At 37.3% G+C, this 18307-nt stretch overlaps 1 protein-coding gene across 2 annotated transcripts in view; it reads left to right on the forward strand.

Annotated features, from left to right (window-relative positions):
- Nucleotides 1-612: 612 nt before the first annotated feature.
- LOC148653698 (amine oxidase [flavin-containing] B-like) overlaps nucleotides 613-18307 on the forward strand; it is a 33457-nt gene continuing 15762 nt past the window's right edge. For both annotated transcript variants that reach the window (XM_088648967.1, XM_088648968.1), the window contains exons 1-9: nucleotides 613-1306; nucleotides 5443-5537; nucleotides 6404-6541; nucleotides 13831-13935; nucleotides 14844-14935; nucleotides 15128-15269; nucleotides 16035-16184; nucleotides 16831-16990; nucleotides 18111-18207. In XM_088648967.1, coding sequence (XP_088505093.1) covers nucleotides 1240-1306; nucleotides 5443-5537; nucleotides 6404-6541; nucleotides 13831-13935; nucleotides 14844-14935; nucleotides 15128-15269; nucleotides 16035-16184; nucleotides 16831-16990; nucleotides 18111-18207 — 1046 coding nt within the window. In that variant the 5' untranslated portion in view covers nucleotides 613-1239. The remainder of the gene's footprint in view (nucleotides 1307-5442; nucleotides 5538-6403; nucleotides 6542-13830; nucleotides 13936-14843; nucleotides 14936-15127; nucleotides 15270-16034; nucleotides 16185-16830; nucleotides 16991-18110; nucleotides 18208-18307) is intronic.

The following is an 18307-nucleotide window of genomic DNA, read 5'->3' on the forward strand; positions in this document are numbered from 1 at the left end:
AGTAGATTATTTTGTTTTGATCAGAATACCAAGTTAGACTTTTATTTCTGTTTTTAAGACGGTGTCTAGGAATCATAGTGGTGTGTCCTGTTTATAAATGACTTACACAAGTATTTTAATGTTTTAGATTACATCAGTAGTCAGGCATCTTTACGCCACATTGATCTTCAAATAAAGTTCTTGCTGCATCATAATTTAGTGAAACTCTATGGAAACAAACAAAACAAGGCTTTAATCTTATTTTTTTGTGTTAAGAGCACTATATTGTTAGTAGAATTGAAAAGGTCCTTGAAAGTCAAATTAAAATACTAGTTAATAAAATATGTAATCAGTAACTTTTAAGTTTGTGTATAAGAAAAAGTAGTTTACATTTCTAAAGCCTGCAAAATTCAAAGGCGTGAGGTTGAAGTGAAACACAGTTTGTTTTCATGAAATGCTGCAGTAAAGAAAATAGGAGAAAGATTATCAAATACTGTTCTATGTTTTCTGTGCTTATTTTTGTCAGATTCTGTGTGTCCCTTAAAGTTGGGTATATATGGAATAAGTATGCTGCTTTTCACTTCATAACTCAATTAGTGTTTTTCATCAGTTCCTCAAGAACAGTTTACAGATGATGCTGATCAGTAATTCCAGAGGCTGCTGACCAATTGATGTGAATGCTGTTCATGGTTGCAGATTTATTTTTACCTGTTTTTAAAAGATACATATTCACAATAGTATTTTCAACATAATGTTGATATTTGTAATACTTAACAACAACAATAGCTAATATAATAATGGGAAAGTATGATGAAAGAAAGCTTCCTTTCCTCAGAGGACAATGAGTACATTTGCTAAATTGGGATCTAGTGAAGAAAATAACTGCTAATTACTTTGTAAAGGGTGGTATGTGACTGTAAATACTGTACAGAATTTAAATTATTTAGTATACTTTTCACTATGAAACCTCAAAGATCCTGATAAATCGCTCTGTCTATACATTAGATTATATACTGTATACATACAGCTGTGTATAATAGAAAAGGTCTTTTCAGATGAAGTTGCCATTAAGAACGGGTACTGAACATCAGATATCACCTTGCCATCCCAGTCTGGTGAGAGATGAGCTTAGCTCCTCCTTTACAGAAGCAGCACACTGATAAAGTGGCTCAGCCACTGGAAGAGACAGATCTGTACAAACCTGTAGGCTTCTGCAGTGCTCTCTCTACTGCTTTCTGAGCAAACATTTAAACCGCAGACATGGACAAAGGGCAGAAACCCGAAATTGAGAAGAAAGATGTAATTGTCATTGGGGGTGGTTTATCTGGTAAGGTATTGTTTGTTGACTTTGTAGACTACTTTGTCGTATTTTCCATAGAACACTGCACTTGATCTTTGTTGATGTTATGTTTACTATTTGCTTCAAAGTAAATAAAAGGATACTAGAAAGTAATGCGTAACAGTAAGGTCATAGAACACCATGCCCCTTGCTTTAAAAAACCTTAATTTAAAAAAATAAATAAACTGCAGATAACATCAGCTACTATTTTATTGCTTTCCAGTTAATAACTGTATACTATGATGTTGACAGTAGTTATGCTAATAGAATACAAATGATTTATATTGACTTTAGCATTTAGAAATCACAATGTAAGTTAACATTGCATTCTATAGAAATGTCTTACACTTTCTGTGATAAGACTGAAACTGCATTTTATTTTGAGTATAAGTTGGAGAAAAACTGCTATGAAAGACAGAATGAAAACAAAGGGAAAATACACATTTGATACACAATTGTTGATCTTAGAAATTTAGAAAATACACACAATGGACAATAAGGTCTATACTCAACACAATGTTGACATTTAGCATCTAGCTTGATGTAAGAAAATACCCTGTTACGTCTCTTAGAATTGGCTAAAAAGGATTGTTCAGATTAACATTAGCCATGGTCAAATGTAAAAATAAATTATTGGGACTATAAAAAAAACTAAGTCAGTGATGCTAATACTTTAGTTCATGTCATCAACATAAAACTCGAAAACAAAAATGTTTTTGTTGTCAGCACTTGCAGTTTGCATATGGTGATGTTCAGGCCAACAACATCATCTTCTTCCGAGTTCTCAACATACATCTTGTCTATATTAAGCTGCATATGACAAGTCATCACAGTGTTGCTATCTGCTGTATTTTCAATCCATCCATTTTCTAACCACTTTATCCAGTTCAGGGTCATGAGGAAGCCGGTGCCTGTCCCCTCAAGCAACTGGAATACAACCTGAAGGGATGCTAGTCCATCGCAGAGCACACACAGACATAGATACGGACACATACACACTCATACCCAGGCCATTTAACCTGCCAGTATGTCTTTGGACTGTGCGAGGAAATCGAGGCTCCCGGCATAACCCCATATGAACATGGGAAGAACAAAGCAACTCCATGCTTATAGCACCCCTGATTTCCAGTTTGAGCCAAGGGCCCCAGTGCTGCGAGGTGCTGCCCTTGCTGTCTGTATTATTCATGATTTATAAATTCTGTATTACAATAAATGAATATACTGTACCTTCCTATTTCAAGGGTTGCTTAAAAATTAGTTAATCAAATAGGATAGGTATGGTTTTTAGACATTATATGGAGCTGGTAACGACTCGGGGTAATTTGTTTTCAGCCTTTGCTAAATAGTATTACACGCATTCATTTTTTGTTCACCACACACAGTTTAAAGATTAGCAATAAATGAAAACAGATGAGCTAAAGAACTAGGTAGACTCTTTACTGTGAGAATAGGTTCTCATTGCTTTTTTAATTTTATGTGCACAGACTAGCTTTTTCCTAAGGTTTTTGTTGAATTTTAAAGTTAATTTAGAAGTCTTATCAAAATTGTATTTTGCTGATGTATTGATGACAATACAGTTCTCCAGCTGTGAATTCCTACGTTTGTATCAAGTATGTGTTTTGATAATTTTGTGTTCAGTGTGTTTTGGTATAGTATTAAATTATGTTGAACTGTTTGCCGATGGCATCAAAGACGCCTTAATATTTGGTTGTAAGATTGACCTTTTTGTAACAAAAAGGTAAGATTGAGACAAAGACGCCTTAATATTTGGTTGTAAGATTGACCTCTATGTAAACAAATTAAATGCTGTCAAAGGGGTGGCTTTCTGTAGCACCATCTCTTCAAACAGTTAAGAAATATAGGCTCAATATTCCACCATTTGTTTAATGAAAAATAGAACCAGACAACAGAGCCCTTAAAAAGGACATGTTAAATGTTCAATAAACAGAAAAGAACATCCAGAACAAAAAAAAAAAAAAGAAAGAACCAAGGTTGTCCCCTGGGGCTCTGAACTTCCTGAACCTTAATATAGGGGAAAAAAAGCAGTAAAGCCAAACACAACATTGGAAACAAATTCTTTTTAAAATCACTATCTGGAAACACCTTCTTGAAGTTGCCATAGGAACCCACAGCTCAGTTTTTCATCTCCCCTTTTTAATATTCTCGCTGAGTCACCAGCTTGTTTTCATTGTTTGAGTAGTGAAAGAACAATTTCCTGAAAGACAGTCCTCCATTATGCCTTTATTGAATGATATATCAGTAGTACACACACATGTATAGTAGAAAATCAACAGAGGACAAGCAGACATTGAGAAATGGAAAAAGAGGAACTGCCTACAATCATTTACAGCCAAAACAGGCAAAGCTTTATTAAAGCAAAAAGGAAAATGTTCATTAATTCAAAGTTATTTAGATTTTATGAAACAGAAAATATATTAGGGCTAACAAAAGATGGTTTCATTAACAGGGAAATGGTTAAGCCACTCTTTAACCTGACATATTTTCTGGGATGCAGTGTAAGTTGTAACTTGCAAAAGAAATAACATTTTAAAAAATCTAAGCAGGTGATAAATTAAATGTCAGGACATTCAGAGATAAATGCTATAAGGTTTTAACATTTAACACATGCATGTTACATGGGTTATTTCCATAGGTTATTTGTAATCCAAAGATGTTCATAGAGGGAGGAAAGAGATGGGGTTGTGTGATTAAAAACTAATCTGACACACCAAGGAGTATTTTAAATATAAATAAATCCAAAAGTAAACTCGAAGGCCTACCTAACAAAAAATAATATTGAGGCAAAAATACATGAATAGAGCAAATAAGTGAACATGTGTTTCTAGTTTTCATAAAATGACCTTCAAATTGACAGATTTTTTATGATCTCTCACGTGGACTGGTAAATGACTTCATAATCTGAAAGAACACTTACACAATTGGCCGGTTTCAATTGGAAATAATATACGCTGTTTAGCAGGCAGTACAGTGGCACAGTGATTAGTGCTTGCAGCCTTGTAGTGCTGGGGTCCTAGGTTCAATTCTGGCCCTGGGGTGCTGTGAAGAATGTGTGTTATCCACTTGTTTCTTCCAGGTGCTCTGTTTTCCTCCCATAGTCCAACAGCATACTTGTAGGTGAACTGGCTTCTGGGAAAGCTGGCCCTGGTGTGAGTGTGTGCATGTTTGTGTTTGTATCTGTATGCCCCTGCCTAGTGCCTGGGATAGGCTCTGGCTTCCCTGTGATCCTGAAATTAAAGACACAGTTAGAAAATGGATAGATTGATATCCTATTCAACCTGGCATGATTTGCCCTGGTTAAATGTGCAGACTCCTCACCTGACACCTTTTCACGATTGTTTATATAATCTTTTTCAGATCAAAAATTATCAGCAGATGTTTTTCAGTATATTGAAAACATTACACAAATGAACAGCAAAGACTACAGCCAAAATGTATTTTATTAATATTCTTTCAGTCATGGATTTTGATTAAGTTAACATGGAAATTGCTAAAATCATAATAAAATCCCTGCCAGACACCACTGCTACCTTTTCTTACATTCAAATGGGAGTCACATGTACCTAAAAGACATTAGTCATCTACTAATTTTTACCCCAAGGCTTCCAAAAAACAGTCTACAAATGTAAGGAGGCCATTTGGCACATCTAACTCATTCGGTTGTTAGCACATAATTGATCTAAGGATCTCATCCAGTACGTTTTTTTTTAAGTCAGGGGATCAGCTTCAATAGCATGACTGAGTGTTTTGTTTTAAAGGTGCCTTCCTGTAAGGTCCCCTTGTGCTCTCTGGTTTGTGTTCCACCATTAATTCTGATTAAGGCTTTCCTCAATTTCAGGATTTTTAATCCATATTTTTTTCCGTTCCATTGCTTGAACGGATTTGCCAGAATCGAAATAATCCATACTGTTCCTTGTGGAAGCCCACTAATTACCGTACATCACCTAAGTTGGAACATTCACTCCTTATTTAGTATATACAAGGTTTTCTATCCATTGACCAATGGCAATGTAGAACAAGCCTTTTATTAAAGTTTACTTTTTGAAATGTACCATCTCTAGCTCATTGTTGGTGCCAGCTACACTCAGATGATGAATTATTTTTAGGCTTGTCTGCTGCTAAACTGCTGAAAGAGTCTGGATTGAATGTCCTGGTTCTGGAAGCACGTGATCGTGTGGGTGGGAGAACGTTGACTGTAAAAGTGAGTATATACACACATAGAATACCCCTAGCCTTAAGGACATACAGTACGCTCACTGAAATCAGAAATAGACAAGAAGTGATGTGTGATTCTTTCTTTCTACTTTTCACCAGGGCAGTAACCTCTATTTGTTTGTTAATATCATGTTAATTGACTATTCATTCAGTTATAAACTAAAGAAACTAAAGTGCTACTGGTTAATTGTTACATTCTGACTGTAGTTTGTAAATGAAATGGAAGACGTTAATTGTCCCCTGGAGACAGGGCAGTACTCTTACTGATGTCCACAGGTTCTGCCATTGCCAGGGTTGAGTAACGATGACATGGATACTCCTGGCAGCTCCAGCATTTTGCAAAATCTGTTGTAAATTGGAATCTCTGCCACAGCCTCGATTCAAACTAAGTCATAACCTGGGTCAAATACTTCTAATAGAAAAGCACATGTTGAAAAGTCACCTAAATAAGTTTATTGAAGACTTACTGTAGTTTGAAGTAATGTATAGTTATATTCCTCGGCTTGTGAAAGCACTCTGTATGTTTCTGAATTGGTCTTAAATTGTCTCTCCAGAAAATCTGATTTTATAATAGTAGGAATTTGTACTGATTTTTTTAATTGTTTTCAACTTGTCAACCCTGGTATTCGAGATGATGTATGTACAGTATGAGGAGACTTTAACAATATATTATATATTGTACCAGGAAAATACGTATTATCATTAATACAATATCTAAAAGCTAGCAGTGCTGCTTTTAAAGAATTTAAGGCTCATACATCTGCCTTCAAGACAAAGGTTTGGTTACATTATAGGTCAAGAATATCTTCTTATGAGCAAAACTCCATTTGAAATGACTGCATTTTTTTAAAGGGGCCTGAATTCCAATATGTGGATCTTGGAGGTGCTTATGTTGGTCCAACTCAGAACAGCATTCTGAGACTTGCAAAAGAACTGGGGGTGAAGACTCATTTAGTAAACGAGAAAGAGCGACTCATTCATTATTATAAGGTAAGGTTTATGATAAAACTGCTGGGAAACTCTGCACACTAGTTTTCTGTCACTGCTTTGCATTTAATTCCAAATTTAAATCTGAATTGTAACCTTTAAAAGTTATAGATAGATATTCTTGACCAACTCTTTTGTAATTGCCCCATTATGGTGACCAAGGACTCTGGACTGTAGGAGCCAGCTTTTGTTAGAGGTGCTAAACTGGGATCATTAAAGATTCCATGTGAGACAGGTTACAAATGTAAGTAGGACACTGCAGAAAGTAGAGGTGTGAACTCTGTTGTCCTGGTTGATTTCCATTCTGGGCTTTTACCATCTATTTTACCTATAGTTTTACCTTAATTTATTCAGTTAAACAATGTTTAATTTCTCCTTGGCATATAATAGCTGCCATACATCATTTACACGGGTGCTTCACTTTCTTGATATATGGAATGTGTCCAGTACTGTAAGTAAAGCATTTTGGTATCCTTTGGGATGAAAAGCACTGTGTAAATGCTATAAATTCTAATTAACAGGAGATGCCATGCTGCTATAAAATCTTCCATATTGTGTTCCGAAATGGCAGTTTCTAATTGAATAGACAGTATAGGCACTACCGGTGTAACTTTTTAATTGCTTACAAAAAGTGCTTATCCTGATCTGAATATTTGTTAAACAATTATTGTTAAAAGTACTTTATATTTAAATGCTCCTTCTAACATAAGATCTTAGGAAAAAATAATTTCCTAATTGTCATTTTTTCTTTTTTTACATTAAATGTAATTTGCTAGGTTGATAGGATACTAAATATACTATATACTCAATATTGATAGTATTCTCAATGTAATACAGTATATATTGTATCGTACAGTGTTTTATTCTCTGTACAAATATTCAGAAGGACAGTACCAGTCAATTGATTGAAGGTGCAACAGTTTTATTTGAGTTCTTAACTTGTGAGCCAAACGTTTTAACATTTATATTTATGAACTAGTGTAAAACTGTAAATGTTTTTTATATTAGACAGAGAATATGTAAATAGGCTTCCAGAAATTAAGCAGTTATACATAATATTCTCACACAATATTCTGTCATATGCTGGTAAACAGAAAGAAATAAATTTCTATATGTCCTATATGTTCCTTAACTGGGTGCACCTCCCTCTCATAAATTACATAAGTTTCACCAGTGTGTCTTACAATTGGCCTGCTTGCCCAATTTCACTTGAAATAGCAAGGTTTGTTATCGACACTGTCTTGAGTTTTTTGCAATTCTAGTCTAATGTAACAAAGAAAAACCCATACAAGGGGAATTATGGCTACTAGCTTTGTTTTTGGCAAACGCAAGTGCTGCTTTGTTTACATGCAAAAATAGAATGGTTGGTTTACAAGGTTCAGTTCTTCATTTTGCTGTTATAATGAATGCAATATCCTATATGGATACTTCATTTCTTATTTTCAGTTGTAATACTCTAGTGGTAATAGCGGATTTCTTCTGTTATCAGGCAATATATCTTCTTGCTGCTCTTCTCTGTTGCTATGGATACCTACCAGTCAGGAAAGCCTCAAGGCATCCTGTCATCTTCAATTAGTTGTGCTTCTTTGTGCACAATGTAAGGACTTGAAAATCTAAAAGCTGCTTGATGTAAAAGGTCAAGAGAAATCCCAGAAAACAAAATTCAAGCTTCTCTTTTCACTAAATGCATTAATATTTAAATTCTGCCTTTTCCTTTAAAGCCTTAAAAACCTGAGAAAGGTGACATGGGTTTACGTTAAGTACTTATTGTTAATGAACAAATATGAAAAGCTTTATTAAGTATAAATTGGTAGTGTGAATTAATTCATTAACATTGTTTAATGGATGGGGCACCAGTCCATCGCTGGGCAAGTGCAAGCCAATCATACATGTGGACAGTTTGGAGGCCAAGGTAAAGGCCGAGGGGGGAAATTTGACCCAGACACCAGGATAACTCCCTACTCTTATTGAGAAATGCCCAGGGATCTTTAATGACCACTAAGAGTCAGGACCTCGGTTTAACTTCTCATCCAAAAGCCAAGTTAACCCAGGTGGTCTGGCAAAATTCCAGTTTGGGTCTGTACAATCTGGACTACCTACAGTAAAGTTTCTGATTAATTCAAAAGCGATGTCTCACTTCTCCATCTGATCTGCTATGTAGAGGAGCTGCTGGCACAAAATAACTGACACGCCTTAGCAAGATGTGCTTAAACTTATTGGCAGGTCCCATCCTCTATGTTAAATGCTTTTGCATCCTTTGGTATAAAAAGTGTCATATAAATACAACTCATTATTCCTTGTTATCCATCCAAACATTTTCTACCCGCTTACTCCTGTTGAGGGTTGTGATGGTACCATGCTGAGCAAGGAACACCAGTCTTTTCCAGCTGCTGCTTTAGGGATTCCCAGGCATGTCCTGGGTCTGCCTGCGGGTCTCTAGGAGGCTGTACCATGTCCACCTCTAGCAGGAGATGCTTGGGAGACATCTTCACCAGATGCTCAAACCATCTCAACTGGTTCTTCTTCATCCAGAGGAGCATTGACTCTGTGCCAAGGTCCTCCTAGATTGCTGTGCTCCTCACCCTGTCACAGAGAGTAAAACCAATAGCTCTACAGAGAAATCTCATTTCTGCTGCTTATACCTGGGATCTCATTCTTTTGGTTACTACCCAATGCATGTGACCGTAAATGAGGATAAGGACGTAGATATGACCAGAAAGGCTACAGAAACCAAAATTATCCTGCAGCTAGGATCACACCTTCCCCCTTCTCTTAACGACAGACTACTTTTCTTCTAAATTCTCTCTATTCATACTAGGTTTCATTTCACACCTCACTTCACCTATCCTGACTTTACACCTCCTGATTGGCCTCTCTTTCTGTCCCCTGCTCCCGCCCCTCGCTCCTCCTCTCTCCCAGCTTTTGTTCTCTCACTACATTACCTTTGCTTACTGCCCTGTCTTTCCCACACCTGAAGAAGGCTCCACGGAAAAAAACGTTGTGTTTTCTTTCTTCACTTTTCAGCATGTATTACAATAATGCAATTAATTAAAGAATGTTTGCCCAATGCAAATTAATTAAAAAATCAGGTGGGTAGCTGCGTCAGCATGCGTAGGCTGCAAAGGAACAAGTAATAGGTTTATTCCATGCTGAAAAAAAGAAGAAAGAGAACACAACGTTTCTTCAGGTGTGAGAGAGACAGGGCAGTAGGCAAAGGTAAAGTAGCGGGAGAACAAAGGTTGGGAGGGACGGAGAGATTAGAGTGGTCGTGGCCGTCAGAGGTGAAATGAGAAACAATGGGCTTGGAGAGATCTTTAATCTTCACAGCCCTGACGTGTTCTCTGAAGCGGTCTCCGAGTCTCCTTCCTGTTTCTCCAATGTAGATGGCTGGGCATTTACTGCAAGAGATACAGTAAATAAGGTAAGGTTAAATAAGCAATACAGTAAATAAGGTAAAGTAAATAAGGTAAGTAAATAAGGTTAGGGCTGTGAAGATTAAAGATCTCTCCAAGCCCATTGTTTCTCATTTCACCTCTGACGGCCACGACCACTCTAATCTCTCCGTCTGTGTTCTCAAAGACGGTTTTCCGAACTCATACATCAGAAAGACCACCGAAACTAAAATTATTCTGCAGCTAGGATCACACATTCTCCCTTCCCTTAACGACAGATTACTGTTCTTTTAAATTTTCTCCATTCATTGGAAGTTTCATTTCACATCTCTCTGCACCCATTCTGACTTCACACCTCTTGATTGGCCTCTCTTTCTGTCCCCTGCTCCCGCCTCTCACTCCTCCTCCCTCCCAACCTTTGTTCTCCCGCTACTTTACCTTTGCCTACTGCCCTGTCTCTCTCACACCTGAAGAAGGCTCCATGGCCGAAACGTTGTGTTCTCTTTCTTCTTTTTTTTCAGCATGGAATAAACCTATTACTTGTTCCTTAATTAAAGAATGTTTGCCCAATTTTTGTTGCTCTGTATAAGGGCGGTTAATATTTTAATTTAAAAAGGCATTCAAAATTATTTAGCACAGCAAATCTGGAAGTTCAGAAAGCTGGTATTACCATGGATTTCTTCAGTCTGAAACACACACCCTATTTGTCTTTTAAGATGAGTAATGACTGCTAAAGTGAGGCTTTTCCTCAAGAAACAGGGCTCACAAATGCTAATATGATCAAGGACTCTTGACACCTAAACTGTGCTGCTGCTTTTTCACACTGCAGCTGTGCCTGTTATTTCTTGCTTACATATTTGTAAAAGCACAATCTAAGCAACTGAATCAGCCAGCTACTGTCCAGGTATAAATAAATCCAAAACAAAATTGTTCAGATAGAAAATTCAATCAATATTACTAACGGGGCAAAGTGGTGGCTCTGTGGCTAAGGATCTGCGCCTGTGGCTGGAAGGTTGCCGGTTCAAATCCTGCAGCCTACTCTGTTGGGCTCCTGAGCAAGGCCCTTAACCCCAACTGCTCTAGGTGTGCTGTACAATGGCTGACCCTGTGCTCTGACCCCAAGCTCTCTCCCTGTCTGTGTGTCTCATGGAGAGCAAGCTGGGGTATGTGAAAAGATAATTCCTAATGCAAGAAATTGTAAAGGGTTAATAAAGTAATGTTATTATTATTATAATGAAGCAAGTATACTGTACATGTCTTGCAAAAGTATTCAATCCTTTCTGCTGCTGTCCCATTTTGTGAAATTACAAAATAATGATTATACTTTTTTACATTTAATATTTAGAAAAAATTTAAACCTACATTGATATATTTTGCCACCATCATACTTGACATTAGAGATGGTGCTGACTGAGTCATGCATTATTTGGCCAATTTTGTCTCATCTGACAAAACATTTTTCCATGTTTGCATTATCACTTAGATGCTTTGTTTTAAATCCTATGCAGATTTGTTTTTTTCTAGTTCCACACAAGCCATATTTAATGACCAGGCACTGAACTCTGCAGCTCACAGAGACCCCTTTTAAGTTTCCTGCTTGTCCGGTTGCTCACTTTGAACATAAAATCAGTTAGAAACAGAAGGTCATTTTGCCCATTTAGCTTGTTTGGCAATTAGAGGTTAATTGATCCAAGGCTTCAAAGAGCTGGGCATCATCTTGAACAACATGGCTCCTACAACCCGTTGATTAAGGAAGTCCCTCCTGTTCTTTGTCTAAATAATAATAAAAATTCCTTAAACTTATATAACGCTTTTCTGGACACTCCACTTGAAGCACTTTACAGGTAATGGGGACTCCCCTCCACCATCACCAATGTGAAGCATCTACCTGGATAATGTGACAGCAGCCATAGTGCGCCAGAATGCTCACCACACATCAGCTATCAGTGGGGAGGATAGCAGAGTAATGAAGCCAGTTCATAGATGGGGATTATTAGGAAGCCATGATTGGTAATGGCCAATGGGAAATTTGGCCAGGATGCCGGCGTTACACCCCTACTCTTTTCATGAAACTCTGGGATTTTGTAATGATCACAGAGAGTCAGGACCTCGGTTTTACGTCTCGTCCGAAGGATGGTGCCTTTTTTTTTACAGTATAGTGTCCATGTCAGTACACTGGCACATTAGGACCCACATAGATTACCCTGCTGCCCCCACTAACACCTCCTCCAGCACCAGCCTTAATCTTTCCCAGGAGGTCTCCAATCCAGGTACTGACCAGGCTCACACCTACTTCGCTTCAGTGGGCTGCCATTTGTGAGTTGCAGGGTGATATGGCTGCTGGCAAAATGCACTTCCATGCCATTTGCACCCATTCCTTCTGATTTGTTTTTCACTTTTCATTTGGAAGAAATCTGCTGGATTAACTTTGTCAATGCCTGTGAAGATCTGGAATGTTTGTATCAGGTCCGTTTGCAGTCTTCTCTGCTCAAGACTAAAACGTTTCAGTTCTTTCAGCCTGTCAGTGTGGGATATTCCCTTAAGCGATGCATTGTATCTACTGTAGCTGCTTTTATGTGGATTGATTCCAGCGCAGCAGTAGCTTTTTGTAGAATGTGGTGACCCAAAAAGTTCACAACATTCTAAATGAGGCCTTAATAGTGAGTTGCTGAGTTTTTCCATAACATCCCCAGTTTTAACTTCTATGCTTTTAACTATATACTGTATTCTGTCATTTTGTCTGCCTTTTTGTCTTCGATATGGACAGTAAATGTGTCAACATAAAAACAGAAGTCTTTTTCATAAGATATGAGATGTTTTTATAATATTTAACGTTAGCTTTAATTTGTATCTTTTACATTGTTTGCCAATGATCCTAATTTTGTATAATCTGCTAACGTGACTAGTTTACTATTCTGGAATCTAGATCATTGATAAAAATTTAAAAGAGCAGTGGTCCTAGTACAGATCATCCCTGTGATACTGCACTAATACACTCCACATCTCTCCAATGTGAGTATTCACCCTTTATCTGTACACTCTTTCTATTTATTTCTCAATCCAAAAACTGTACTCATGTTTCCATGAATGCTTAATGCCTGCAATTTCCCATTTGTGAATGGGAAATTGCCCTATTGTGAATCCATTACTGTTTTTGCTTGTTAAAAGAACTATACTATGTTGATCATGAAAGACATACCTTTTCTAAACCTATGCTAACTACATCCTAGTACATTATTTCCATATATATGATCCTCTAGTTTAATTCTTAGAATAGTTTCCTTTATCTTGCATGTATTAGAAGTGTGATTTATTGGTCTATAATTACTTGTTTCAGTTTTGTCACCCTTTTTATGGATGGGGACTATATTAGCAATTTTTCAGACCCTGGGTACTACACTTGTCTTGTCTTAATGGCTTCTGAATAACATCTCTCATTTCTTTGAGTACAGTTGGTAAGATACCATTGTACACTGGGGACTTATTAATCTTGTGTGCTTCTAGTAGCCAAAGTGTCATGGCTGCAAGCTTTAAAGTAACAAAATGTGAAAAATGTGCAAGGCACTGTATACCAGTTTACTGCTCTATCCCACATAAATCATCATCTTGCAGAATGAGTAACAACCGTGTGTTCTCCTGACTAAGTGATGATTATCTGTTGCAAAACCTCAATACTTACTTTCATGGTGTGAATTTATAGGCAGAGCAAGCCTGAAATTATGAAAAGTCTGAAGAGTGTTACCTGCTTTCAGAATGGGAATGAGACATAAGCCTTGAAGTCAAAGGGGACTGTGCCAAAAAGTAATATTACAAACTTTGAGGCTAGGACTACAAGTTTTATTAAACAAAATAATTAGTCCACCCTAGTTAGCTTCACCCAGCCTCCTTCTTTTTCATCAGGGTAAGACGTATCCATTTCAAGGGCCATTTCCTCCAGCATGGAACCCCATCGTCTACCTGGATTACAACAACCTCTGGAGGACTCTGGACCGAATGGGAAAGGAGGTAATTTTTCTAAGATGTGTGCTCTGTACAGAATGTGTCAATTTATAAAAATGGAGAAGAGAATACTTCTTTAATATTGCCTATGTTTAATGAGACATCAGAGCAGTTATGTGTCCAAATTGTTCATTGTGGGATATGGCCCACCTTATAATGCAGTTTTGTAAAACATCTTAGGCAGATGTTCAGACAATAATGCCATCAGTTGTGTTCTGAAAATCTGCAACATAGAACAACGATAAATGATATAAATGGCAAAACTGGACAAAGACATTAATGACTGAATGGACTATCGCCATATGAGCTACCACAGGAATTTCTAATTATCACTAAGTCCTTAGTGCCCTAGGGTTTGCTCAGTTACTAGTTGATCCTTGTTTAATGAAATTATAAGGTCTGTCTTTTTAAAAATACTATTAAAAGTGAATGAATACCTGGCCTATTTACTATAAGTTTTGATCTTAACATGGAGAGAATTGGTATGAAGACAGTGGAATTTAGCACAGTAAGGAATTTTCTAGATTCCTTAGAGACAATCTAAGGGACTATCTGATAGGTTGTAAGTACAAAATTGCTGACTTGTGTAATGCAGGTACACAACTGGACAATTGATATTTATTAATATATATTTATTTATTAATTAATATTTATTGACACCTGAAGAAGGCTCCACGGCCGAAACGTTGTGTTCTCTTTCTTCTTTTTTTCAGCATGGAATAAACCTATTACTTGTTCCTTTGCAGCCTACGCATGCTGACGCAGCTACCCACCTGAATTAATATTTATGTCTGGGTACCGACTGACAATACTAGAGCATCTACTTTGCTTTATTTAGGGAGTTCCTTGGTAAAGTTTTGAAATGAATGTATTTTTTTAATAGTAATTTTGGTAATCCTGATTGCTGTTTGTAGATCCCAGCAGATGCTCCATGGACTGCTCAACATGCCACACAGTGGGACAATATGACGATGAAAGAACTAATTGACAAACATTGCTGGACAAGGTAATAGTTTTACTGATTTAGTCATTAAAGACTCAAAACACCTTGTTTAAAATAGAGGCGGTGGCAATCACATACAGTATGAAGTATGAACAAAAGAGAATAGAAAAGGAACAGTATGAGATATAAATCAAGACCAATTTCCTTTTGAAAACTGCGTACACACTAATGCCTGATATCATATTTAAATTTAAGGACTGCAAAAAACTTTGCAACTCTCTTCGTCAACGTCAATGTGACCTCTGAACCTCATGAAGTCTCAGCGCTCTGGTTTCTTTGGTATGTGAAGCAGTGTGGAGGGACAAAAAGGATATTTTCAACATCTAATGGAGGACAGGTCTGTGATCTGTTTTCTAAATTATTTATGACTGCAGTGAGTACATCCACCTGAAGAGTAACAAATATGTATAGAAATTTGCAGCACAGTTTGGTGAAAAAGATTTATCATAACTGTTATTAGTTATAAACTTCTCTTGCCATGACGATATGACTGAACAGAAAAAAAAACATGTTTTTATTTAAGTTCTCCTTAAATAGTTTCATGATTCTATCCTGTGCTTGTTAAATGTTGTTGTGCTTTTATGGACTCAGAAATTACATCAGTGGGCTATCATTACATCCTTTTTGCAGTTCCCCAGTAACAGATAATAGTAATGTGTGAAGGAACTAACATTGCTGCTTGGGTCCTTATAGAAAATATCTATAAAATTCCAACAGGGAATTGGTCCTATATATCATTGCCACAGGGTATTATATACTGTATATAGACTACATATAGCATTATCAATTGGTAATATAGATTGTGCATACAGCACCGACAAAGGGTATAAAATAATGTATAAAATATAAGTTACATGGAGCATTGCAACAAGGTTTTATATGTTCTATATATAGCATTGCTGTGGAGTAAATGTCCTCTGGAACTCCTCCAGTGGGCAAATTACCTACAGAGGTTATTATGATGGAAGCAGTAAAGCATTCAGCATGAATTATAGTGTTTTTGCTTTAAAGAGATGGATGGTGTACAAACCATTGTCCATAAAGGTCTTTCATGAAAGTATACACAAAAATACCCTAATGTATTTCTTTGTTTCACACTCAGGAAAGAAAATTCATGGGGGGATCAGGGCAGATTAGTGAACGGATCGCAGACCGGCTGAAGGGCAACGTCCACCTAAACCAGCCTGTGATTAAGCTCTTGCAGACTCCAGCTGGTGTGTGTGTCGAAACACTAACTGGAAATAAGTATGAGGTAGGCAGCACTTTCAAAACATGCCCAGTACTAAAAAAAATAAATGTGGGTATACACAATTATTGCACTGGATGTTGCAAATAGACAGTTCAGAAATAAGGTAAATATTTCTTAGCCCCTGAGCTGTATTAAAAACATATTGGAAGATATTGATATTATAACATATGAATAATGACAGAATTAATATTTTAAGTCTTCAACCCATGATGTCCCTTCTTTCCAGCATTAAGAAGTAGTTTCTTTTTAACATTTTTGTCTAATTTTTAAAACGTAATTGATTATTTTGTGCAATTTTCACATTGTTTGTTTGCAGCTAAAATCCATGACTTTATTTTGTTTAAAGCTGTGGACAAAAATTGCAGTTGAATCGAACACCATGGGTGTGAATGATGAACTTCTATAAAGACAGAAGACATGTTCTGCATTCAAATAGTGAATGTTATATAGATTTACTTACTGAAATATAAATGCCTTTTAGAACATAACATCATCTCAGTGGTTATACAGAGGTCTAAGGGAAGCCTGTGTTAGAGGTGTGAAGCAGAGCAGAACTGGGAGATCCTGTAAATGGTTTGAGTTTTATGTTACAGAACTCTGACTGTCATCTGTTTAATCTGTCGTTTGTTGCTGTTCCATATCTTTTAAGGCAGCCTATGCCATCAGTGCTATTCCACCAGGGCTGAGCATGAGTTTGCATTATGAGCCCCAGCTGCCTCCAGTGAGAAACCAAATGATCCAAAGAGTTCCAATGGGGTCCATCATTAAATGCATGATGTACTACAAGAGGACCTTCTGGAGAGAGAAGGGTAAGAAATCTGTGCAGCAGAAACAGGGAGAAACACTGGAAAACATGCTTCTGTGTGATATAAGCTGTAACATATATGTTAAAAAACGTAGAAAGAAAAGATAAGCCTTGGGTGATAAATACGGTTCATGAGGGACAACAACATCCAAGAATCGGATGCTTTGTGAATGTAGGATAGTTTCGGCTGGGGTGCATAGTGGTGCTGTGGTTAGCATTGCTGCCTTGCAGCACTGGGGTCCTGGCTTCAGTTGCTGGCATGCTATCTGCATGGACTTTGTATGTTCTACCCATGTTCGTATGGGTTTTCTCCAGGTGCTTTGGTTTCCACCCATGGTGCTTTGGTCCAAAGACATACTAGTAAGTTAATTGGCCTCAGGGAAAAATTGGCCCTAGTGTGAGTGTGTGTACGTGTTTATGTCTGGGTGTGCCCTGCTATGGAAAGGCCTCCCCATCCTGAATGTATCCAATCATGCACCCATTGCTTGCCAGGTTAGGCTACTGTGTCCCCTGCAACCCTATATGGGATAAAATGGTTTAGAAAATGGACGGAGAGTTTTGGCTTAACTCACGGTTTAGGGGCGGCCCCCCAGCCGCAGGATGAGGGCGCCTGGACCCCCATTCAGAGAGGAGTAAACCAAGTGGAAGCTGCAAGGTGGAGATGCGGTAGAGGAAGGTTGCATGAGACAAATGTAAAAAGAAGTATTGTATTAGATATACAGTATAAACTGTAGTTATTTTTAGTAATAATTATGATTAGGAGCAGCTGGATGGGATTGACTTCTTGGCGTTATCCATCCTAAATTTCAGTTAATAATTTTAATTAAATTTCATTCCCACCATATAAAACAGATTTTTTACTTTGTTGCAGGTAAATATAAAGTATAGGCACAGCATTTCATTCACTGGTTACCTCAAGGTAGAATCACATTGCATGAGTTTACAAATGAAAAGAAGCATTTCAGCCCATCTTGCTTGTTTAGTTTGCTAGTGTCCAAATATGTCATCCAGCTGTTTCTTGAAAGAACCTGTGGTATTGGCTTTGACATCATGGCTGGGTAGCGTGTTGAAGCAATTTCTTCTACAGACATATCTATCATTTGGCTTATTTTATCTTTCTTTAGGGTACTGCGGAACAATGATGATCGAAGATGAGGACTCTCCCATTTCAATGACCCTAGATGACACCAAACCAGATGGATCGTATCCCTGTATTATGGGGTAAATAAAATAATTAAGGAAGGTATCAATAAACAAACAAACCAATGGTTGCCGCTACTTGACCTTTAAAAGCCATTTTACCCATAATTTAAAGATTATA

The sequence above is a fragment of the Lepisosteus platostomus genome, chromosome 10 (assembly GCF_059453375.1).
Source record: "Lepisosteus platostomus isolate fLepPlt1 chromosome 10, fLepPlt1.hap1, whole genome shotgun sequence".
Taxonomy (NCBI): domain Eukaryota; kingdom Metazoa; phylum Chordata; class Actinopteri; order Semionotiformes; family Lepisosteidae; genus Lepisosteus; species Lepisosteus platostomus.